Source organism: Microcaecilia unicolor, chromosome 4 (genome assembly GCF_901765095.1).
Source record: "Microcaecilia unicolor chromosome 4, aMicUni1.1, whole genome shotgun sequence".
Classification (NCBI taxonomy): domain Eukaryota; kingdom Metazoa; phylum Chordata; class Amphibia; order Gymnophiona; family Siphonopidae; genus Microcaecilia; species Microcaecilia unicolor.
Window position 1 is genome coordinate 332,741,741 of NC_044034.1, and position 25,310 is coordinate 332,767,050.

Here is a 25,310-nt window from a genome sequence, read left to right on the forward strand (position 1 = left end):
CCAGTCATCCATGAATTTGCATTAGCCTCGTATGACACAGGAAGTCGCTTAACATTCTTGAAGCAATGGGGCTTTTTGCTCTTTCCAATGACGAGTGGTTCCAACTTCTCACTCCCATCCATATTGCAGCAAAGGAGGATCGTCAGTCGGTGCTTTGATGTTTTACTTCCTGTAGTTTCGGCTTGTTTGAATGCAAGTGTTCCATCAGGTATTGCTCGCCAGTAGAGACCGTTTTCATCAGCATTGAAAATGTCAGGAGGTACAAACTCGTTCAAGATGGTAGGAAGAACCGAAACAACCCAATTTTCAGCCAGTGGCGTTCCTAGCCTGGCTGACACCCGGGGTGGATCGTCGATGTGGCCCCCCCCCCCCACCCCGGCGAAACTACCCCCCCCCCCCCACCGGTGCAGTGCGACACCCCCCCCCCCCCCCCCCCCCGGTGCATTTTTACCTGTTCGTTCAGCCAGTGTTAAAAACTTTCTTTCACTTATTCTGCCTGTGGCAGTTAACCAATGAGATTTCAAATTTATTGCCCCTTTGTCACGTGCCAATCGGCTTCCACATTCCGTGCGTGCGCTTATGTGGAGTCTTTCCTGCAGAGGAGCGGTCTTAAACCATGCATATAAGCGAATCTTGCTCAGTGGTGCGCTAAACCGAAGTTTGTCCCCATAGAAATTGATGGTGCCAAAAACGGGACTGAAGTACGGCATGCAGTTAAACAGAGCATGCGCTTATCCAACGTGCACTTAAAAGGAGTGCACTGTATTTGTATTAAAGGCTTGGAGATCATTCGTGCTATTTTAGAATTAATGAAGGAAGTTCTGCAGTCATTGAAAGCTGCATCTTTCTGTTTGGTTTGACGAGGTATGCAACAGGCCCTTTGTTTACAGATGTTGCTGTTTTTGGTTAATGCTTTTGTTGAAAACAGAAAATAAGTTAAAGCAGATGGCGATTCCCTTCTGTTCTTAATAGAATTTCACCTGATTTCTTTTTCCCATCCAATTTCAAATTTCCCTCTTTTGGGAAAAGTAATAAGGTGGTGGTAGATAAGAAGTTAATGAGTTATATGGAGGCAGAAGGACTGTTAGATAAATGTCACTCTAGTTTCCAGGGTTTCCTTTCCATGGAACAGAAATGGTACTTGTATCCTTTCTGGATGAGTTATGGTATTGTGATGAAGGTCAGATAGTGATACAGTTAACTACATTATGTTGATTGGTTGGAAGCTGTGACGGTGTAAAGCCATGAGACTACCACTAGAGGTCGCAGCAGTCATTTTGTAAAAGGAGCTGTAATTAGCCGAAGCAAGTGGGCCCTTCTTCACATTGAGGGTGGGAGGAAGGGACATTGGGATTGTGGGGGATGGAAGTTAACTGGGCACCTGCCAATATTCAGACTGGTGCCCTTTTTGCTGTCCCAACTTTAACTGTTTAATGAATTGGTTAGTATATGCCTGCTAACCAGTTAAGTCCAGGCTCCTCCCAGGCTCCACCCACGAACTGCTCCTGCACTAACCAGACAGTGCAGGGCAGTTTGCGGTGATATTCAGTGGCACTTGAATATCAGCACGTAAGCTGTCACTAGCAATTTAACCAGACAGGAGCCTCTCCTACATGGTTAAATTGCTTTAAATATTGGGCGGTATTTATTTCTCTTTTGCTAGATTCTGTGGATGGCTGGGATTACATAGTAACTTGGTGGAGACTAGAAGAGGCTTTTTTGTGGAGCATCCCCCAATCGTGTCAGTTTTAAAAATAGTGAAGTAATGTGTGTTGGGAAGGCTCCATTTATACCTAATATCAGCAAAAGAAGGAAAGGTGCCCTCTGAGAGTAGCAAGATATTACCCAGAGTGGCACAACCCTTCTGGGACCATAGATCAGAGCTCGGCAGGTGCATACCGGGGTGGAGCACCGTAGAGCTCTCTAGTCCAGCGCAATAGTGTCGCAACAGTCTAATCATAAACTGCAGTGAACCGTAGAAACCATGAGAAGCAGCCAATAAGGTTGTCAGTTGCAGCAATTCAGCAAATAGCAAAGTTCCGTATCCAAGATGTAATTGAGAAGCTCAGGAAGCGGGGGTCACGTATCGGCCCAGGAACCTCCAGAGATTGCACAGAATCTTTCAGTTCTTGTTCAGAGTCACACACCTTTGTCAAGCCATTATGAAAACTTTGACCTGGGCCGGGTATTGGATGGAGAAGCAAATACCTTGATTCACCAGCTGAGAGCAGTATGGGGCCATTACCCGGCGCCGCACAAACAAGTCCTTGAATAGCAAAATCTTGCACCCTCGGCTCTCCAACTGGTATGCAGTCCGGTAGCCACGCAGGATGGTCATTTTATCCCCATAATTGAGGAAGCGTGCTATCACCACCCGAGGATGGTCCCTGGCCTGTGCTTGCTCCACCAGGAAACGAGTGGTGCTCTCAGCCAGACCCAACTTCTCCAGGAATTCTTGCACAAAGGCCAAAGGCAGGTCCTTATCCGGGATATCCTCAGGTAGGCCCATCAGCCACAGATTATTCCTGCAGCTTTGATTCTTTTGCTCATCCAAGCACTCCTCCAGCCTCGCCTGTTGCTGTCTCAACGTCACCAGCTGACCCTGCAGGTCGGAGGCCTCCACCTCTTGCGCAGTAATTCTGTGCTCAACCTCCATAATTTTCCCATCCTGAGTTACCAATGTTTCTTTCATCTCATGGAGGGTGGATTGCAGCTGTGACATCCTGTCCTCCAGGATGACTTTCACATACTAGGTGAGGTGCCGGGCCACTTCCTCCAACATGATCAGAATGGGCTGCTCGCGCTCTGCCACCATCTTGGCCTCTGCCGCATGCGGCTTGTCCACTTCACTTTTATGTGACTTGCTTGACATTGCAAAGTTTATGAAACAGGCCCACAACAGCTGTAGAGGTTCTGAAGGCGACTACTGCATCTGCATGGAAATGTGCACGAGTAGGGATGAGTTTAAAAGAAAGTAGCGGGTGGGGAAAGGGAGCTCCTGTGGAGTAGATCACGCTCGTACTGTAGTCATCACATGACCAGACTTGGCCATTCTGACAGGAATTTCTAGGTTACATTTTTTAAAGGTAAGACTGTCTATTCAAGAGGTTTTGGGGAGTTTCTGGAGTAATGTAAATTTCAAATGTGTTTACTATATGATTTTATTTAGCTTTTGTTTGGTATATTACAGGCATTTATGCATATTTATGACCCTGATGCAGGTACGATAGCCAAAACACAATCGCAGTTGGATCTCATCCATATTCTATCGGGGCTGACTTAACCATTGGACCAGGTGAGGCACTGTCTCATGGCGCTGGTGATAAAGGGTGCCAAAATTCCTAGTCTTGACCTTGGTCTAATGTTTAAAGCCTTCTCTTCTCCCTCCTGTCTGGGGGTCTGGTACCTCACTCTGTCTCCCCCCCCCCCCCCCCTCTCCCACCCGCAGGTCCGGCATTGCTCCTTTTTCGTCTCTTTTCCTGTCCAAGCAGTTCTCTCCACCTTGTGCGAGTTACCGGCAGCAGGCTGCTTTCGACTAGGCCCTGAGTCTTTCCTCTGCCACTTCACCCCCTCTGTCGTGTCCCACCCACAGGAAATTGCATCAGAGAGGCAAGACCCAGGGCCTGACTGAAAGCAGCCTGTGTTCAGGCTGCTGGTGGTAACTCACACAAGCTTTACAGAACTGCAGGGGAGGTAAGAGGGAAAGAGCAGAAGCAACAATGTCGGACTTGTGGGGGAAGGGGGGAGGAGGAGAAGGAGAGAGATGCCAAATCTGCTAGGAGAGAAGGGCAGAAGCGATGTAGGGGAGGGGGAGGTTAAGGTTGCTAGCCTGATGCAGACTGGCTTAGGGCACCACAATCCCTTGAGCCAGTCCTTATGCCATTGTATGTATTGTTGAATAAAAGTTGTTGGAAGACATTATCCCTTGGTTCTGTGTCTTTACTCAAATTACTTCATTGGTTTATGACATTTATCCTCTCTTTAGTTCTGCTTATATAAATACCTAAAAATCTGTGAGGATTCTTAAGTTTGCTATATAACTAAGTCTGGTAACATAGAAGCTTTATGTCTTGGAAGGTTTTTGTTGCTTGTTTGGGAATTGGGAATAAGACTATTTCAGAGTGTATTGTGAATTATCTTTGTGTAATTAAGCTGTGATCTGTGGGAAGATGAAGGGGTGTTGGGTGGGGGGGGGGGGGGCAGAGATGATGATCAAGTCTGCTTCATTGCTATCCTTATCCATGGCCTGTAGCCAGTAACAGCTGTGGGAATGTAAAGAAGCCCTACTTTCAGGCACAAAATACTGGACATTTTGGGGACAATTCTATAGCTTGGCATCTCCATTGAGGCACACCAGTGTCACATGCTGAGCACCAGTTCTCTAACAACATCTGTTTGCCAAGGTATCATTATAGAATACTAGCATAAACTCAAATTGGTGTACCTAAATTTAGGCGCAACCATTTACACCAGCCAATGGAAGGTATAGATGGGTAGCTCAAATGCACCATGTAAATTGCATAACTTATAATATTCTATGAGTTACATGCATGAGCTGGAAAGACACTCAAGCCCACCCATGCTCCACCCATATATATGCTTCACTTGCAGTAAAGCACTATAGAACTTAGGCTTGACCTGTTAGAATAGGCTCTAGTGCCTTTGTGCCAATGTTGGTGCCTTTGATACATAAGTATAGGCAAAAATATCACACAAGCAAAACAAATTCAGTTGAAAATCATCACTACGTTTCCGTAGACATGCAGTGTTACTCTAATTGATCTAAGTCAATGCTTATATAAAAGTGGAGAAAAAAAGACCTCCGAGTCTACTCCTTTGCTCGTGTCAGCTATGCAAAGCTAGAACAAATCTAAAACCATCACGGGGCAGGAAAAAACTGCACTTGTAAATAACAAAATCAAAGCGAGTGAAAGCTGCACCAAACAGCAACAAACATGAAAAGAACCAGCCAGTTTTGGACTTACCTTCAGACATAACACAGGTGCTCTAAAGTCCACTTCAGCATAGTTTGTCCACCAATACCCGACTGGGAATTCCTGTTTCATCTTAGCTGCGTCAGGGGAAAAAAAATCCTGTTTCAGAACAACAGCACACTTTGGCTATTGTGGAATGGCTTTTGATATGTTGGCATACCTCTTGGCATTATGGTGTGACTTTCTGTAGATTGGTCTTATTCTTAGTGGTTGGTATGACTTGGATGTGGTAGCATAGCTCCTGGTAAATTAGAATAGCTTTTAACTGTGGCATGCTTCTTGACTGGTTGATGTGACTCTTGTTGGGTTGATGGCATGACATGTGAATCCTAGTATTAGTGACATATACTACATGTTACAGAGTTTGCCTCTGTTGATGGGAGTTTTGTCATGATTCTTAACTTTGATGGTGTGTGAGGTATATGTGGTATCCTTCTACAAGTGGCAAAGTCATTGCAACTCTGCATCATTTCCCTTTCATCCTTCTCCCAAGTCCCACCGCATGTAAAAGTGATAGTTTCTACACCTCTTCCTGCGCCCTCCACTTTCTCTGAATACTTTTCTTCTTTTCAGTATAATTGAATGCTTAGGTGTTTCACTGAAGCTCTAACCTACTGACCTTGCTGTTTCAGAGTTCTAACTGAACGCCATGTATCTCCATGCTGAAGTTGTGATGCTCCTGGTCCTGATGGCTTCCTGGGATGTGCTTCCTGCAGTAGGCAGCTCAGAGACCTCACTGCCTCCCATCACTGCATCCTCTTTCATGCAGGATATCTTGCACCGCTATGGCGACAATGAGACATTGTCTTTGCAGCAGTTTAAAGCCTTGCTGAATCGTCTTGATGTGAGAATAGGACACAGAAATCAATCTGTGTTGGAGAGGGAGACAAGGAACATTTCCCGGGTAAAGAGGTGTTCTGTGTTACACTTCCTATGCTGTTTGAGGAGATGTGAGGAGGTACACTGTGGATGAGATTAATGTACAGAATCGGGGTTTTCAGGTCATACGCTGAATAGTGTTTTATTGCACAGTAACAATTGGGACTCTGTCTTTGGTGTTAGGGGCTGAGGGGTGTACACCAGTGTTCTTTTGGCATGCTGTTCAGATGTAGGAATACAGACACACAGTTTTAGGGTGGAAGTTATTGTGGGCTACTGTTAAGATGTGTTATTTTACCACTAATTCATGCTATTTTAACACAGGCCCCACTTTATGCAATGAGACCCAGTTACTAATAACTCAAGTTAACAGTAAAATAATGTGTCTTAATGTCACATGATGATGATAACATCCCTTCTTAATCCTCTGCTTTGGCAATGGTCTTTACATCATCATGTCCCCAACGGGTCAAATGCTGAGGCGTTAACATCCCTCACTTTCTGCAGGATGAGGCAAAGAGGTGCAGCAAGGCTCTTTCTGATAGCTGAAATTAGACTGTGGAAAGCGCCTTGGTGGAAATGAGATGTTTGTGGCATGACCACTTGCTGCAGAAGGTTAAACAGATAGATTGTGTGTTGCAGAACAGTACATGCTGTGCCAGAGTTCAAAAGCCAGTATTCCCTTATTATAAAGTCCTGCATTATAATTTAAGACAAATTTTCCTTACTCAGTGGCAATGTCCAGGACTCTGATTCCCAAGCTTGGTCTTGTAGTACGGACAGATGGGACAGGAGTTTGCGGCACCCTCTTGTGGATAACTTTGGAAAGGAAACTACAGCTATAAATACAATGGCCTGTGGTTATCAAACATATAAATGGCAAGTGACCGACTCACCTGCAAATGCACAGACTTCCCTCTCTGTCCCGCCCTCGTGTCAAGACGTGATGACGTCAGAGGGCAGAACAGAGAGGGAAACGGAGTCGGACGCTGCCGCTGGAGCCTGGAAACGAACATCGCGCGCACCAACCTCCACCCCCCCAATCCCGCCGACGCTCCCGCCCCCCTCCGTATCGGGCCCCCTGCACTGACCTGACAGCGCCTCACCTCCGTGTGGAAGCGCTGCAGGCAGCAGCAGAGCGATCTGCTGCTGCCTGCAGCGCTTTCACACGGAGGTGAGAGGCGCTGTCAGGTCAGTGCAGGGGGCCCGGCATGTAGGGGGGAGGGAGCGGCGGCGAGAAGGGTAGCTGGAAATCTCGCCCGTTTTAACGGGCTTAACGGCTAGTAAACTGACTATAGGGAATGACACCGATCCCCAGAGAATCTCATCTGCCCATGCAAAGCTTCTTCATCCTGAGGACTGTTTCTGACTTCCTTTTTCAAACCAATAATTCTGCATTTCGAAATTGTTGTCTTGGTATTGTGACTTATATACTAGTGGAGAATAAGATCTCATGGTAGTTCATTCCCAACCCACTTTTCCTTGTCCTGCAGTGTTTTAGCTCCCTGGAAATGTTCGCTGTCCACAACTTGAGCGAGAGCTCCCATGTGGATGCAGTAGGTTTCCGGCAGCTCTGTCCCACAGTCTTGCAACAGCTGGAGACCGGAGCCTGTTTGTCTGTGAATCGGGAGAACACGGAGTCCGAAGAAGGGAAGCCCAGTTCCATCGAAGGTGAGGAAAGCAACTCTGACTGTGGGGAATGGTGGTGGAGGTGGGGGTGCAGTGCTACTGCTGATGGTGGGTGGGAGTGAGTGAGAGGGATGTGTAAGCTGCTGATGGCAGGGGTGGGAGGGCAATGTCACTGAAAATGGGCCATATATGAAACTAGAAATCTTTATGTGATGGGGAAGTCAAGTATAGGTGATGTGGAAGGTGGTATATGGCAAGGCCAGTCATGCACCCTTGTGTCAGGGAGCAGGAGTGGTACATGGCAGAGCTGGTGGAGTTTGGAGAAAAGAGCAGCACAGTAGCAACCAGTAGTCGTAGGTAAAAGCAACCTTTGTATAATGGTGTTGATAAAAACACAATTGAATTTGGTGACATTGTGAAGTACATATTGTGCTCAGCGAGCCCTCTGTAGGCAGCCTGTGGAACAGTTAGTGGCTCAATTTAAGGTGTAATCTGTACCCTAGGAACAGTATTAATTTATTCCTGATGCAGGCATTATATATGCCGAAACATGGGTGTAATTTTTCAGGCTTCAAGCTTTGTAGAGGGAGTTACAGTAAATTTAATACGAATTGGAGAAAATGTTTCTTCACTCGACGTGTAATTAAACTCTGGAATTTGTTGCCAGAGAATGTGGTAAAGGCGGTTAGCTTAGCGGGTTTAAAATAGGTCTGGACGGCTTCTTAAAGGAAATGTCCATAGACCATTATTAAATTGACTTGGGGAAAATCCACTGCTTATTTCTGGAATAAGCAGCATAAAGTGTATTGAACTTTTTTCGGGACCTTGCCAGGTATTTGTGATCTGGATTGGCCACGGTTGGAAACAGGATGCTGGGCTTAATGGACTTTTGGTCTGTCCCAGTGTGGCAATACTTATGCACTTATTTGAGAGATGACTCATGAATGAACCAGTGTATTAATAAAAGTTGCTTTTATCTACGGCTACTGGTTGCTACTGTGCTGCTCTTTTCTCCAGATTCAGCCTTTGCTGCAGCCACTCTTTCTTGTACCCAGAGCTGGCAGCATGCCTATGTTACAGGGAGCAGTATGAGACGGGTCAGACTTAGGTTATGTTTGCAGGCTCTTGATGCCATTTCTTCTTGTTCTGCAGTGTGGGGTTTTGGGTTTCTCGCTGTTTCAGTGATAAACCTGAGTTCCCTCCTTGGAGTCTTCATCGTGCCTTTCACCAAGAAGGGGTTTTTCAGCCGTGTGCTGACATTTTTCATCGCCTTGTCCATTGGAACTCTCCTCTCTAACGCCCTCTTCCAACTCATCCCGGAGGTGCAGTAACTATCGACTGGGGGGGGGGGGGGGAATCTTGGCCCAGAGATTATCTGGTTTCTGTCCTTTGCTTTCTCTCTCCAGACCCTTTTTGATCCATCAGAGCGTTGGGACTGAGGTCCTGTCAGATTTACTGTTTTGAGGTTGCCTCCGCTCTCCCAATCGCTCTCCTCATACACCCTCACAAAAAAAGTGTTACGAAATGAGAACCTGGTGATCCCGAGGCTCTGATGAGCAACTCCTACCCAATGGATCTCTAATTTTTGTAAGTTTCACAGTTTTGGAGCTGCGGAAATCGCTCTGCAAAGATTCAGGAGATTTTTTTTACTGTAAAACTAGTTCTGCAAAATGTTTTCTGGTGACAGTGACTACCCCTCCTCTCCTCCTGCCCGTCCCTCTCGCCACACCTGTTAGTCCCTCTCTTTCAGAAGATCTGTGAACTGTTTCTTTCCCGGTTGTTGCCTGTGTCCCTTAATGTCTCTCCTTTACTGTCTTTCCTGCCACTGTCAGCAGAACTTGGTTAGGGCAGAACTTTCTTAAGGCAGAGTGTATTTTCTGCTCCAGAACTGTACCTTTCATTAATTGTTTTGGTAATGGCAATGAGAAGGGAATTAAAACTGCTCTGGAAAGATTTACACTGCCTTCCCTGCCCCCTATCTTGGCTGCAGGTAGGGGGAGGGGGATGCAGTGTATGACCTCTGATATTGTCATTGAAATACTCTGCAGGAGCTGCTGCTGCAGCAGCAAAGCAAAGCGTGAACTCTGCAACACTCACTTGGGAAAGGAGGGAGAATGGTGCTGAGAATACTTCGTTAGAGTACCACAAATAAAGGAAATTGGTACTGACTGTGCCCCCTGAACTCTGCAGACAGTAGCACAGCAATCCCAGTTTAGCTTTCCCAGACATTCTCATAGTTAAAACAAAAAGGCCCCTGTCATGCCAAGCACAAGTTCCTGCAGGGTATCACATGAAAATGAACTTTCAATGTCTGATCTGTAAAAGCAAATTTTTTAAAATTTGGAATGAAAAAAAAAAAAACGAATCACTAACCAATATATTCTCTCTTTTCTCTCTGTCTGTGGTTTTGGGCCTTGCCTCTTCACTTCTCCTCGGGGGGGGGAAATGAAAATTGGATTGTACCTTTTGCTGCGGATGCTGTGGGGGTGGGGGTGGGGTTCAGTGTGGGGTTATGGCATGCTCTGCGTCACCATCATCTCGCTCTGCTCCTTGGTCGGGGCTGGTGTTGTCCCCTTTATGAAGAAGACCTTTTACAAGCGTCTGCTGCTCTACTTCATAGCCCTGGCGATTGGGACGTTGTACTCCAATGCTCTCTTCCAGCTGATCCCAGAGGTATGGAGCCACTCCACCCATATGGACACGCACAGCTCTTTATCATGGTGCCCTTATAGATGTGGCTGTGTTGTATTTGTGCGTCTGCATATATGCATGCGAGGGTCTGGGTCCTTTTGCGCTAAGGAAAGAGCAGAGCAGTCACAGACCACCTGCCTAGTGCAGGGGCACAGAGGCACTTAGGCCCTCATGATCAAAAGCAAACTCCGGCGCTAGAGGCTGTTAACGCCATACTAGCGCCGGAGTTTGCAGCCGACCCATGATCAGAGCCCTCGAGCCAGTGGCGTAGCCACAGGTGGGCCTGGGTGGGCCAGGGCCCACCCACTTAGAGCTCGGGCCCACTCAACAGTAGCACACGTTTAGTGGTAGCTGGTGGGGATCTCAAGCTCCGCCAGCTGAGGACTTCCCCCTGATGGTAACTAAAACGCTACTCTTTACGATACCTCCATCTGCACATGCTCAGTTTTCAGCGCATGGCTGCTGCAGACTGCCAAGGTGGAAAGAAGCGTTTTCTCACCAACTGAGATATTTTTTTTGGGGGGGGGGGGGGGGGGGCGGAGGTAGAACACTTGGTGCCCACCCACCTCTTGCCTAGGCCCACCCAAAATCTGTTGTCTGGCTACGCCCCTGCCTCGAGCGCCTGAAACAACACACTCGAGGACTCTTAGCGCAAGTAGCATGCAAATGCATGCTAAACAGGGCTTCTAGCGCAATTAGCTTGCAAATGCATGCTAATCAGCGCTTAACGCATTCATCCCCAATGATCAGTGTCCAGCGTGCCAAAGATTGGGTTGCTGGCTGCGGCAAAATCAACGCCAGCTCCGAGCTGGCGTTAGATTTTGCGGATCATTGGAGAGGAATGGTGAGCCCTGTCCAGCATGCAGTTCGGGCCTCGGCAGGCTGTTTGACAGGTTTGGGCTTTTGACAGCCCAGACAAGTGCGGGAGGATTGTGCTGAGCGCATGCTCAGGCGCAATTCTCCCGCACTCAAACATGATAATCAAAGATAATAGCGCTGCTTAGATTTGCATGCATTATCTTTGATCATCGATGCAGAAAAGCCCTGAGCTGTCCCAGCGCTATTTTTAGAACGCTGTTTGGAACAGCGCGGGGCTTTTGATCATGAGGGCCTCAGACTTCTGCCTTATGCTGTCCTGTGTATGAACACTCGCTTCTCCTGCAGAGTCTGGCTTCCTCCCAAGGGGAGGCTTGGAGGGGAATGCTCCTTCCTTTGCAGCAGTGCACCCTGGAGGAAAGTGTAATATCTACCCTGGAAAACAAAGGATAGAGGGTAGGGTCCCACAGATGATTTCTGCTGACCACATGTTGCACAGCACAGTCTTCCCCATGATCCTAAGACGAGAAAATGCTCTTTCGTTACTGTAACATGGTGACATGGGAGATCCAGTGCATCAAAGAACAGCTAAATATGAAATAAAAGACTGAAGCCCCCCCCCCCCCCCTCACCACTCCAGAGATGCTGGCCTGGAGTCCTGGGAAGTTGCTGCCATGACTCAATACCATACCTGTGTGTGGCAGTATCAGTTTCTGACCCATCTTATACAGGCATGGGTTTGTAAAGACCTTGTCCCGCTCTGGTCCCACACCAAATCTGAATGTAATTCAAGCCCAGTGTATCTCTCCCTCACGTGCACAAGTATATGCTTTGTCTAGCACATTCACACTTACTTGTGCTCTTCCTTTCTCTCTCACACACATTCAGTTATGTTCTCACTGTATCTTATATACACATCCTAAGTCATACTCTCTATCTACACATAAAATCTGCCATGCTCTGTGTCCACCACTTATTTTCAGCTGCGCTCTCCTCAGTCTCACGTGCACACTGTCTCTCACACTCCATTCCTTTCTCACATATTCTTTATTTGAGGAGCAGGGGGACTGTATTTGTCTCACTCTCCCTCTTTCACTCCTCCACAGGCCTTTGGATTTAACCCTCTGGAGGATTATTATATCTCTAAGTCTGCGGTGGTGTTTGGGGGCTTCTACCTCTTCTTTTTCACTGAGAAAGTGCTGAAGATGATCCTGAAACAAAAAGATGAGGTAAGCTGCCTTGCGCCTGCTGACCAGGAGAGGCCCTGGAGGTGAGGGAAGGGAGGGAGGAAGGCACCTGACATGTGGTATGCTTGGGATGGACCAGTGGCATAGCCACAAGTGGGCCTGGGTGGGTCGGGGCCCACCTACTTTGGACTCAGGCCCACCCAAAATTGTGACACTCTTGCTGTGGCTGGTGGGGATCCCCAAACCTTGCCAGCTGAAATTTCCTCTCTTTGGGCAGACCTCGCTCTTCCAAATGTTAGCCAGCAGCACTTGCCTTGAGCTGAGACTGAGACCGACCCTTCTGCAAATGTCCAGTTTTCGCACATGCAGAAGCACTGAGCATGCCCGGCCTGCCAGTAGCAGCATTAGTTTGAGGCAAGTGTTGCTGGCTGCCGTTTGGAAGAGTGCTTGTTGCTTGAGGAAGAAGAGGAAATCTTCAGCTGGCAGGGTATGGGGAATCCCCACCAGCTCAAATATTTAATATTCGGGGTTTGTGGGCAGGGAGGGGTGGAAAGAGGAGCAGAGGGGCGCTAATTCCATGCCCATCCACCTTGGGCTCAGGCCCACCCAAAATTGGCCATCTGACTACTACGCCCCTGGGATGGACTGAAGGCGGACTGCTTCTCTTCCTGTCTTCTGGTCTGTATGGAAAAGTAAGGGTCACTCATATGAAGACTGCAAATGACCGGATCTTTCTGCCTTCAATGCAGGGTCCAATGCAGCCTGGTTAGAAAAATATTGACTGAAATGAAATTCCCCACAAAATGTAAGACTTTATGGATCACAGGACATTTTCCCATGCCTGGAGTAGCACCGACAACATTAGGACACACCTAGACCTATAAACATTTTAGGTGTTCCTTTTTGACTCAAAAAGGTGTTTCGACCTACATATTGCATCTATTATTAAAGTTATTATTTATTTATTTATTTATTTATTTCAGGTATTTGGTGTACCGCCTTTTGAAACATCTTCAAGGCAGTTTACAAAGTTCCATGCAGCATTAACGGAAGGCAAACACGTTACAAAATACAAAGTATATAGAATTAAACGCAGAAGGCAGGGATTGAAATTGCACAACCATAAATTATCCTTAGACAGAAGTCATTTCATTAGATGAGTTAGGTCTTTTGTTAATGAACCGTTCCATCATAAATTAATTCAGTTCACTGGTTCTTAACAAACTTGATTATGGTAACTTTGTTCAATGGCCTACCTAATTACACCATTAATCGATTGGAGTCAATCCAAAATACAGCTGTTGGTCAAATTTTCAATGCTCCCTTAATAAATCTATATGACTCCACTACTGAAACAAGCACATCGGCTTCTTTGCTCATATCACATTTTTGGCTCATAAGGCATTTTACTCAGGATTGCTTATTCCATATTGTCCAAGTAGAGCATTACAATCTCAGTTTAAAAATCGACTAGTAATTCCTCCTATTGCTTGTGCGAAACTAGAATCCACAAGGGAAAGGGGATGGAATTTGATATACTGCCTTCCTGTGGTTACAATCCAAGCGGTTTACATATTTATATACGAGTACTTATTTTGTACCTGGGGCAATGGAGGGTTAAGTGACTTGCCCAGAGTCACAAGGAGCTGCAGTGAGAATCGAACCCAGTTCCCCAGGTTCTGAGGCCACAGCACTAACCATTAGGTTACTCCTCCACAAGAAAATCCGCAAAATTTCTTTCTGGCCCAGTCATTGTGGAATTCCATCCCTTAGGATCTATGGACTGAAACACAACTGGGACATTTAAAAAAAGGATTGAAAACTTATTTTTTTTTTTTAGGGTAGATTTTTCAGGATCAGGAACGGTTTCAAGCAGTGGGGGTTTTATTTATTGGAAGTTTGTCAGAATGTTTATTACGACATGCTGTATGTGTACTGCCTTTATTTGAGCTGGACCGTCTATGTAAACTACTGCTACTATAAATCATTTCTATAGTGCTACAAGTCATACGCACGCTTTTGATTTGGTTGTTACCTAGAAGGGTGGTATATATCAAATGTCATAAATAAAATAAACAAATACCTCTGTAAGAAGGTTTGAAACCTGTTCCTCGTTCACCTCGAAACAAAGCGCTCTTGTTGAAGATTTTGCTAAACAAGCAGTGCACTGTCGGGAACAAACAGAGTACTGGAGAAACTCTGGATGAGGCAATTTGAGGACTTTAGCGGGATTATCTGGGGAAGCGCTGGCATCTTTATGTTAAGTATATATATATATATATTTTTTTTTTTGTTACATTTGTATCCCATGCTTTCCCACTCATGGCAGGCTCAATGCAGCATGGGGCAATGGAGGGTTAAGTGACTTGCCCAGAGTCACAAGGAGCTGCAGTGAGAATCGAACCCAGTTCCTCAGTTCCCCAGGACCAAAGTCGACCACCCTAACCACTAGGCCACTCCTCCCTCCACTGGTGCTACTATTTGAGATTCTACATGGAATGATGCTATTCCACTAGCAACATTCCATGTAGAAGTTGGCCCTTGCAGATCACCAATGTGGCTGCGCAGGCTTCTGCTTCTGTGAGTGTGAGTCTGACGTCCTGCACATACGTCAGACTCACAGAAACAGAAGCCTGCGCAGCCTTCTACATGGAATGTGCTTGTGGAATAGCAACATTCCATGTAGAATCTCCAATAGTAGCAACATTCCATGTAGAAGTCAGCCCTTGCAGATCACCAATGTGGCCGTGCAGGCTTCTACATGGAATGTTGCTAGTGGAATAGCATCATTCCATGTAGAATCTCCAATAGTATCTATTTTATTTTTGTTACATTTGTACCCCATGCTTTCCCACTCATGGCAGGCTCAATGCGGAGGGTTAAGTGACCCTGTGCCTGAAGTGGGAATCGAACTCAGTTCCTCAGTTCCCCGGGACCAAAGTCCACCACCCTAACCACTAGGCCACTCCACTAGGTGGTAGATTTAACTGTTTGTACTAAGTTAAGTTTGAAAGTTAGCTTGTTTGAGCATTTGTTATTTGATGTAGGATTTTTTGATATAAGAATTTTTTGTACTTTCATTCACTCTATTCTATATTTTGAACCAGTATTTTTTTCTCCAGCAGGTTGGAGTATTTTATACTGATTCTTTTTTCCCTTTAAAGAACCTATGATAATAGCAGACTCCCAAGATTGATTGTGGTTTGAAAAATACTGTATGTATAGTTCCCTATCGGGAGATTTGAGGCTCATGTTTTTTAATGAATTATGTATAGGAAGAGTGAATGAGGTACAGTTTTCAAACTATCTTATAGAGATATTTGTATACTTTTGTAGTTTGGTATCCCATAGGGGTAGACTGTTGATTTCTAAAGAAAATCAATCGTGATTTCCTGCTGCTGGAAGGTTCCCTCTATTGAGGGGAATTTTGATATTACTGCTTTGCTTTCATTTCCTGCAGTACACAGTCCACCATAGAGTAAGCTCATATTTATAGCCGCCCCCACCCCCCCCCCCCCCAGGCTGATCTCTTTTGTGCTTTGCTGAGTTGGACTTTTTGTTCAGATCACCCTTCCACAATGAGAATTTTTCATTTCTTATTCTTTGTGGGGTGGGTGTACACAGACCATAGCCCCTTTTGTTCCTTGAAGCGCTCACTGGCAGGCTCCTCTGTTTGTTTGTACCTGCAGCATCAGCATGGCCACAGTCACTACAGGCCAGGGGGCCTCGTCTCCAAGAATGACCAGGAGGAGGGCGTTACGGAGAAACTGCAGAATGGGGACCTAGATCAAATGATCCCTCCTTTGAGGAATGGTGAGGTAGAGAACAAGATCCCTACTGGAGACCAGAAGGTGGTGATGGGATCTCTTTCTCTACAGGTAAGCACAGTCCTTGGCATCAGATCAATACAGCAAGGAGAATGCACTGGAAATGACAGGGGTGTTGCAGGGCAGGAATGAGGTACATTGACAGTGTTATTTGTGTGGATTGCAGTACTGGAATAACAGGCAGTGCAGCAATGAGGTACGCTGCTAGAGCCGTATGAAAAGTACCAGAATAACAGGGGTGTTGCATGGCAGGAGTGAGGTGCATTGGCAGAGGTCGATGAGAGGGAGGTCTCAGTACTGGAAGAACAGGAGCAAAGTGTACTGGTAGAGCCGTGTGCATGGGGATGGGTGTTTTAGTACTGTAATATTGGAGTAGGCTATAAGGGAGAAGAGACATGCATTGTTAGAGAGTTGAGGGCGGGGGGATTCAGTATTAGAATAGCATGGTCTGGAGGAAAGTGTGTCAGCAGAACTCTGTATGTGGGTGTGTGGGGGGGAGGTCAGTACTAGAACAGTAGGGGAAGAGCTCTGTAGGTGAGTCTCAGTACTAATAACAGAGGTGCTGCAGAGCAGGAATGAGGTACATTAGCAGAGTTATTGGGGGGGGGGGGGGTGTCTCTATAGGAATAGCAGGTGGTACTTTGGGCAGGGGTAAGGTGTACTGGCATAGCTGTGTGAGATTCTGATATATTCTGTTAGGATTTGCAGGGATCACAGAGTGCCTGCTTTTGGCTGAAGGGTACTCGTTACTCTGATATCGGCACACTGGCCTGGATGATCACCCTCAGTGATGGGCTCCATAATTTCATTGATGGGCTTGCAATTGGAGCATCCTTCACGGTATCAGTTTTCCAAGGAGTCAGCACCTCCATCGCCATCCTGTGTGAGGAGTTCCCACATGAGCTGGGTATGTGACGATTGTGGACAGCAGTGCTGGAATGAGAGAGGTTTGAGGCACATGATAGGGTTGTGTGTAAAACAAGGAATGCTTGTGGAGGGAGGAGTGTAGAAGATGGAGTTGGGAGGGGGATGGTAGAGGGATTGGGGTGGGAGAGGGAGAGGAGAGAAGGGGGGATGGGATGGGATTTGATATACTGTCTTTCTCTGGATAAAATCAAAGTAGTTTACATATTATATACAGGTACTTATTTTGTACCTGGAGCAATGGAGGGTTAAGTGACTTGCCCAGAGTCACAAGGAGCTGCAGAGGGAATCAAAATCGGAGTTGACAGCGGGTCACACGAATGTATGACGCTACATATAACACTAACTGAAGGCAACTCCAATACACATAACTATCCACATATCAGGAGGAAAGGGACCTCAGAAAGCGCAAAGAGTTTTTGTGTCACTTTTCCATGTGGCTTAAAATAACTACTTTTGGCGACCGCTCAATTCAATTGCCCCCACAGTAGACTGTGTGGGGGCAATTCTATAACTGCATCTCCAGATAGGTGCCCCGATGATGCGTGGTGAGACCCTGTTCTTATAACTGCATCTGGGTGCCCATATTCTCTTCTAGAACATCATGAGGGGCATAATCGAACGGGGACGCCCATCTCTAAGGGCGCCCCGGCAAAGGGGCGGGGAAACCCGTATTATCGAAACAAGATGGGCATCCATCTTTCGTTTCGATAATGCGGTCGGGGACGCCCAAATCTCAACATTTAGGTCGACCTTAGAGATGGCCGACCTAAATATTGAGATCGCCGACCTTAGAGATGGGCGACCTCGGTTTTCACCGATAATGGAAACCGAGGACGCCCATCTCAAAAACGACCAAATCCAAGCCATTTGATCGTGGGAAGAGCCAGCATTCATAGTGCACTGATTCCCCCTCACAAGCCAGGACACCAAGCGGGCACCCTAGGGGGCACTGCAGTGGACTTAAATTGCTCCCAGGTGCATAGCTCCCTTACCTTGGGTGCTGAGCCCCCCAAACCCCCCCAAAACCCACTACCCACAACTGTACAACACTACCATAGCCCTTAAAGGGTAAAGGGGGGCACCTAGATATGGGTACAGTGGGTTTTGGGTGAGTTTTGGAGGGCTCCCATTTACCACCACAAGTGTAACAGGTAGGGGGGGATGGGCCTGGGTCCGCCTGCCTGAAGTGCACTGCAGTACCCACTAAAAACTGCTCCACGGACCTGCATACTGCTGTCATGGAGCTGGGTATGACATTTGAGGCTGGCATAGAGCCTGGAAAAAAATGTTTTTGAATTTGGTTTTTTTTGGATGGGAGGGAGTTGGTGACCACTGGGGGAGTAAGGGGAGGTGATCCCCGATTCTCTCTGGTGGTCATCTGGTCAGTTCGGGCACCTTTTTGAGGCTTGGACGTGAAAAAAAATTGGACCAAGTAAAGTCGGCTAAATGCTCGTCAGGGACGCCCTTCTTTTTTCCATTATCAGCAGAGGACGCCCATCTGTTAACCATGCCCCCGTCCCGCCTTCGATACACTGCCGACACGCCCTCGGGAACTTTGGCCGTCCTTGCGACGGAAAGCATTTGAGGAAGGGCCAAGTTGGCTTTCGATTATGCCGATTTGGCCGATCTTGAGAGAAGGATGCCCATCTCCCGATTTGTGTCGGAAGATGGGCGCCCTTCTCTTTCAAAAATGAGCTGGCATCGCAACCTGCTATTGGTGCATCTTACATTTACGTGGCCAGTAGCGTATCAAGGGCGGGGCGATGGGGTGGTCCGCCCCAGGTGCAGGTAGTAAGGGGGTGTATGGAGCAGTCGCGCAGCTGTTGGCTCCGCCGGTCCTCTGCCCCCTCTGACGTTACTTCCTGTTCTGGGGCAGGAGACCGGTGGAGCCAACAGCTGAGCGACTGCTCCGGCACCCGCTAGCTAGGACGAAGGGTGGTGGAGGTGAAGTGCCTTGGGGGCTATGGGGCGAGAGGGTAAGCGCCATACATTCACATGACCAGCTGTCATCTCCGGTTTTGATTCCCTTTGCAGCTCCTTATGTACCTGTATATAATATGTAAACCACTTTGATTTTATCCAGAGAAAGGCAGTATATCAAATCCGATCCCATCCCCCCTTCTCTCCTCCCCCACCCCAATCCCTCTACCATCCCCATCCCAACTCCATCTTCTACACTCCTCCCTCCACAAGTATTCCTTGTTTTACACACAACCCTATCATGTGCCAGTGTACGTGAACACAGGTACACCAGCCATTGACCTGGAATGAGTGCAGCTGGGTAAATGCAGCAGGGATGAGCGTAACTTACAGTATTCTGTGTTACACATAATTGGCAGCTCTGCCCATGCTCCACCCCTACCTGTAACCCTTCCGCCCAGGGCCGGTTTTAGACATTCTGGGCAGAGGGCAGAAATTAAGGAGGAGTCCCCAATCCCCTCTGTTCCCTCCCTCGATTTCCCTACCTATCATTACTACCACACATAAATAACCTTAAATGACTTTTTCACACAAAACAATTACAGAGCAAGGGATCACAGATTAGAAATATGAACACCAGAATGGAAGTGGGAATCCCAAGAAGTTAAACTCGGCAAGTAGTGCAACACTGGAGAATTAGAAATGCACTTCATTTTCTACTGAACACAATCAGTGGCATAACTATGAAGGGGGAGGGAAGAGGACTTAGACTGCCCCCCACCCCAAATAAAAAATTGAACATCTCCCTTGCTGTGGCTGGTGGGGCTCCCCAATCCTGACCAGCTGATGACCACCTTCTTCTCCTCAGGTCCAGCGACCAGAACTTTCCAAGCTCTTTAGTTAGCAGCAGTATTTCAGAGCTGCTTCCCCCTCCCCACACCTGCTCATCTTTTACACATTCATGAAATCTGAATATGCGGGGTGGGGGGGGGCAGTGGCAATTTGGGGATAGTGCCTCCAGCTGCAGAGCTTGGAGTTTTCTGGCTGCCAGACTGGAGGAGGAGGTTTGGTGGGGCTTGGGGGATCCCTGCCAGTTCAACAATTTATATTTTGCATTCTAGTGGGAAGAAAATTTGGTGCCCACCCATTTTGGCCTCAAGCCCCCCCCCCCCTCCCTCCCCTAAATCAACCATCTGGTTATGCCACAGAATACAATACAAAAACCATCTGTGATGCACATATCCTAAAATTAACATTCCAGTTAGTGAATTCAAAATAGAACACTTTTTCTACCTTTGTGGTCTGGACATTTTGTTTTTCCATCATCTTGGTCCCAGGTTCTCTTTTTCTACTTTCTTGTCTGTCTTCTGCTAATTCTCTTTCCAGTGTCTGCTGTCAATTTTTTATTTTCTTCCCACTTGTTCCCATTCCCTTTCAACTATTTCTTTCCTTTTCTGCCTCTTTCCACTCAAATTTCACTCTCTGTAACTCACCTCTCTTCTTTTCAATTTTCAGCTACCTAACAATGTTCCATCTCCTCTCCCATTTCCCATCTCAATCCTTTCCCAGTCTTCTGCTTCCTTCCATCTACTCCCCATTACCACATTTCTATCTCTATACTGACTATTCACCTCTCACCCGTCTTCTTGCCACCTCCCTTTCACTTCTTCCACACGGTTTCCACCATTTCCAGAATCTGTTCTCCCTCTCCATTCTTGTAGCCCACCCCAATCTCATTGCCTGATATCTCCCTGTCCCTTTCCCTCCACCCCCTAGCATCTTTCTCTCCCATTTCTTTTCCCTCCCACCCCACCATGGGTCCATCTGTCCTCCTCTCTCTCCATCATTACTCCCTCTCTTTTCTGTTCTTCTTCCCCCTCCCTTCATATAGCATCTCTTTCCTTCCTTAGTCCCATTGTTCAGCATATATCCCTTCCTTCCACCCCCAGACTCAACATTTCTCCCTCTCTTCCCTCCCTCCCAAGCCCCTGTTCCAGCTTCTTTCTCTTTATTCCAGAATGCCCTCCCATCCAGCATCTCTCCTTCCTTCCACACCACCCCGGGTCCACCACCTCTCCCTTTCTCTTCACAACTGCCCTCCCATCTAACATATCTTTCTCCCTCCCTCCGCACCATCCCTAGGTCCACCATCTCTTCCTTTCTCTTCCCAACTGCCCTCCCATCCAGTATCTCTGTCCCCCTCTATTGGAGTACAACGTGATCCAATGCTAACAACTTAGCAAGACATATCACGCTATAGTTTGCCTTGAACCGCCAAAAAGAGGCAAACCACAGCGTTCACTATGAGAGTATTTATTTCGACCCCTGAGGCAGGTGTAGTCATACCGAAACACGATCCATGCCTGATCTCTACAATAAAAACCTTGCGTATGTTCCAGTCCTGTAGGCCCTTGTGTGCTTTTTTGCTTTTATCTGTGTTTTTGTACTTTTGATACCCTCTTTCGTTACCTGATGCAACATATGCCATTTATATATTGTTGAGTGTTTGTAATCAAAAATAGATGTGCTCACTATTTATCCAGTATAACTTGTAACGTGCTGATTTTGGTTATTTCATGTAATTTCAACAGAGTCTTTTCAAGTATTGTAGCAATGGCATCTTATCTTTCCCCATCACCCCAAAGGAGCTTTCAGTTTATATAATCATCTCCCTGTTTCTCTCTTCTCCTTTACTCCTTCCGGCTCTGTAACCCATCTCCAAATGCCTGTGTCCGCTCTCTACTCTCCCCCTTCTCTCTCCAGGTGACTTTGTCATCCTGCTAAATGCAGGGATGAGTATCCAGCAGGCCCTCTTCTTCAACTTCATTTCTGCCTGTTGTTGCTATTTGGGACTGGCCTTCGGTATCGTTGCTGGCAGCCACTTCTCGGCCAACTGGATCTTTGCCCTGGCAGGCGGCATGTTCCTCTACATAGCACTGGCAGACATGGTGAGTTCCACAGAACTGTGCCATCTTGGGCTGCTTTATACCAGGATTTAAGGGTGCACTGCTTATCTATTTTAGCTGCTTGAGAGTCTGAGCAATAAATACTAGGATTTCAAAAGGATTTCCTCCCAGAAACTCTGCACACAGCGCTATACAGTCACAAAACAGGAGACTGTACACAACCAGTGCTTTATAAATAAAAGGCACAAGGCTGTATTTATAGAGTTCCACTAGTATGTACAGCACTGTACAATCACAAGGCTGTGATCGCTGTACACACCAGCGGCGCTCTATAAATACTATACAGTCAGAAGGCTGCGAGTATGTGTAGAGTGCCGTTGGTATGTCCAGTCCAGTACAGTCACAAGGCTGTGAGTATTTGTAGTGCGCCATCGGAGTGTACAGCATTGTTTACAAGGCTGTATTTGTAGAGAACTGTCAGTGGGAGCAACCCTATATAGTCACAAGATGAGAGTATTTGTAGAGCGCTGCTGGTCTGTACAGCACTGTACTTTTGGTCTGTCTCAGATATGGAATCTGTTTTGTCTCTTTTTAGTTTCCAGAGATGAACGAGGTCAGCAAGGAGGATGAGAGGACTGGGAGTGCTCTGACTGCATTTGCTCTACAGAATGCTGGGCTGCTCACTGGTTTTGCCATCATGCTGCTTCTCACTATGTACTCGGGGCACATACAGTTAGGATAGGCCCAGGCGTCAGCAGGACCTGCCAGGCCTCCTGGGACTGCAGCTCATTATCACGGTCGGTCTTCTCACAGAAAGCAGCCAGGAAACGGACAAGAGCCCTGGATTCGTGCAGTGCAGCTGTGCACCTCTCGCTGCTCCCTGACACATTCCAGAGACTCCGGATCCTTTACTCAGAGAGTGAAGTTTGAGTACATTTTTTTTTAATATATCTATTTAATTTGGGAAGCAAGACTAATTTTAATAAGTTAAAATGGGTAGGAAAAAGTCAGGATTTGTTTCTGTTGTCATCCACCTCATACCCAAGACCGGCAGCATTCATTGGAGCTGTGTCCTTCCTCGGAGGTTGGCAACCTTAACGATAGCACAACCTGCCAATCCTATCCCAGAGTAACTGGAGAACGTCTACATCCCTTGCTTTTGGACACGCTCATAGCAAGGTGCTGGTAGTACAACTCTCTTTTCTTTTTGCCCATGATTCAACAGCTTCGCCATGGTCGTGTTTGCTGCAGTCCTGTTATTTTGCCCTGGGAATAGAGGTAGAGGGAAAACAACTCATACAGGGGGCATCAGGTCCTCTGGTGCAGTGTTTTTACTTTTGCAGATTCACTAGGTGAAAAGCTGAATTATCATATTGATAAAATCTGAGTAAGAAGTGTGCTCCCTCCTCGGGTTCTCCCGTGGCCATGTTTGTGGCATTTCTTCCTTTTCTCATCCCCACGGTTTGGTATGGTATGCAAAGCCTTGCCTGTGCAATACGATAACAAAAATCACTGATTACAAAATAGAATTTGCTAAAAATAGCCTCATGTTCAGCATTTGTTTTAAACACCAGTTATATCCAGATATTTAGCACCAATACCCGAGTATCGGGTGGTGCCTAATACCCGGGTATAACAGACAGAACTGTGATTATTCGCATTACGGTGATATTTGGCACTAGTACCTGGATAACCATACTGATTACTTAGGGCATCTTTTGTTATGCCTAAAGTCAGAACTGTTGTGCTATCCTAAGTTATCTGGATACTGGTGCTGGTATCTGGGTATCTCCCAGCTCCGCCCCTGGACCGCCGTGGCATTAACCGGATAGCACAGGGGCAGTCTTTAGAGATTCAAGGCCATTATCTGGATAATGGTGCTGGAAATCCTGATACGGCCCCAGTTAGTGACATTTATCTTGCTGGCTGCACCAGCTACCGAGATAAGTAGCACTGAAGAGTGGGCCAAGTCATTTTGTGAGAGGACAACCCAAGACAGTGTAGGACAAGGGAGCAGCTTACATGGAGAAATGGGGGAGGGGGATACTGCATGTGTGCATACATACATGTAATAGGAAGAGCAGTAGAATTACAGGCAAGGGCTTGAACTTATACCCAGAATGCTCCCAGATTACAAATGACATTCATTCCTGTCATGACGTGCGCAAATCAAACCCATTTGGAGACACTCACATGGGAGTCCTTTTCAAAGTGTCTGTGGTGGAACCCTCGCAGGAGGGTCTGCTCTGGTCTTTTATATGCTCCTCACACTTAGCTCAGAAAATGTTCTGTGGGAGAGAAAGAAAGGTTCAGATGGATTAAACAGGAACAAAAGACAGTAAAGACAGACACACCATACAAACACACAAGTTCTGACTGTAGCATAACACTACTGAAATAGGCTGTCCAAAAAGTCTGGAGCCCAATATTCAGTCACGGTGGGCAGCGCTTTTGCTGTCCGCCGCTGGCGACTGGCATTGAATATTCTGGGGGGTTTTTAAGCCACTAAAAAGTTAACACTCTGCCCAATCTGCCCAACTGTCACACTCATTATCAAGTCATGATTAAACCAGCAATGAATGCGATATAAAGTACTTTATCATTATTTCTCTTTGATATTTCTGGGACATAAGACGTTGAAGTCCGCCCGGCCTTAGTTTCCAACTACTGAAGTTGCTGTCGAAGCCCACTCCAGCCTATCCATATCCGTCTTGTCAGTTGCGGGATACAGACCGTAAAAGTCTGCCCGGCACTGGTTATGCCGATATTCAGTGCTAACCGGTTAACTTTTTAGCGGTTAAAGATAGGACAGTTATTTATGCAATCCTATTTAACTGCTGAACTTATCCAGTTAGGCACTGAATTTCGGTTCTTAACCGGATAAGTGGCGTGATATAGCTGGTTATGCACTAGGTGCTAACCAACAATATTCAGCGGGAGATAACTGGTTATCTCCTGCTGAATATTAGCAGCTAGGTGCCGGTAAGATGTTAAGCCAGTCAGCGGCCATGTCTGGCCCGTTTAAATCTGCCTGTAAAATAATAGATCAAAGTATTCTTTATTAATCTATACCAGGATATCACTGCTGAGGTCCTTGGTCTGCACAGGGCACTCAGTGTGCCAGATTATGCTTCCTGAACACTAAGATGAGTGAATTAATGATACTTAAACTAACATGGGCAAGATTCAAAGCACTAGTTTGTACTTTAAGAATTGTTCAGGCCTTTAGCAGGAGAATAAATATCTCACAGTATTAAGCAGGGCAGTGATCAGTTGAAATTCAGGACTTCTCTTTTCCAAGAGCAGCCAATGAGATCCAGCTACCCTGCCACCTGCATCAGCTGAAATCTTACTCCAGTATCCCTCATAACAGGGTTTGCATCTCATCAACACCTGCAATTGGGGGTCATGTCTTGTCATACTTTAGGATTGGGGTTCACCTCTTCACCTCTGTGACTAGGATTTTGACTCAATGCCCCCCCCCCCCTTCCTTGTGGTTGAGGTCTTGCCTCATCATGCCCTGCAGTTGGTCCT

The 25,310-nt window shown here is 46.7% G+C and overlaps 1 protein-coding gene across 3 annotated transcripts in view; it reads left to right on the forward strand.

The window, feature by feature from the left end:
- Positions 1–24,289, forward strand: part of SLC39A14 (solute carrier family 39 member 14) — a 38,604-nt gene extending 14,315 nt beyond the window's left edge. For 2 of the 3 annotated variants that reach the window (XM_030202018.1, XM_030202019.1), the window contains exons 2-9: positions 5,627–5,898; positions 7,367–7,544; positions 10,006–10,175; positions 12,116–12,238; positions 15,886–16,074; positions 16,723–16,930; positions 21,634–21,818; positions 22,372–24,289. In XM_030202018.1, the coding sequence (XP_030057878.1) occupies positions 5,644–5,898; positions 7,367–7,544; positions 10,006–10,175; positions 12,116–12,238; positions 15,886–16,074; positions 16,723–16,930; positions 21,634–21,818; positions 22,372–22,518 (1,455 nt within the window). In that variant the 5' untranslated portion in view covers positions 5,627–5,643 and the 3' untranslated portion in view covers positions 22,519–24,289. Of the gene's footprint in view, positions 1–5,626; positions 5,899–7,366; positions 7,545–8,654; positions 8,825–10,005; positions 10,176–12,115; positions 12,239–15,885; positions 16,075–16,722; positions 16,931–21,633; positions 21,819–22,371 lie in introns of all 3 variants that reach the window. The other variant, XM_030202020.1, reaches the window with a different exon arrangement.
- The last annotated feature ends 1,021 nt before the right edge of the window (positions 24,290–25,310 follow it).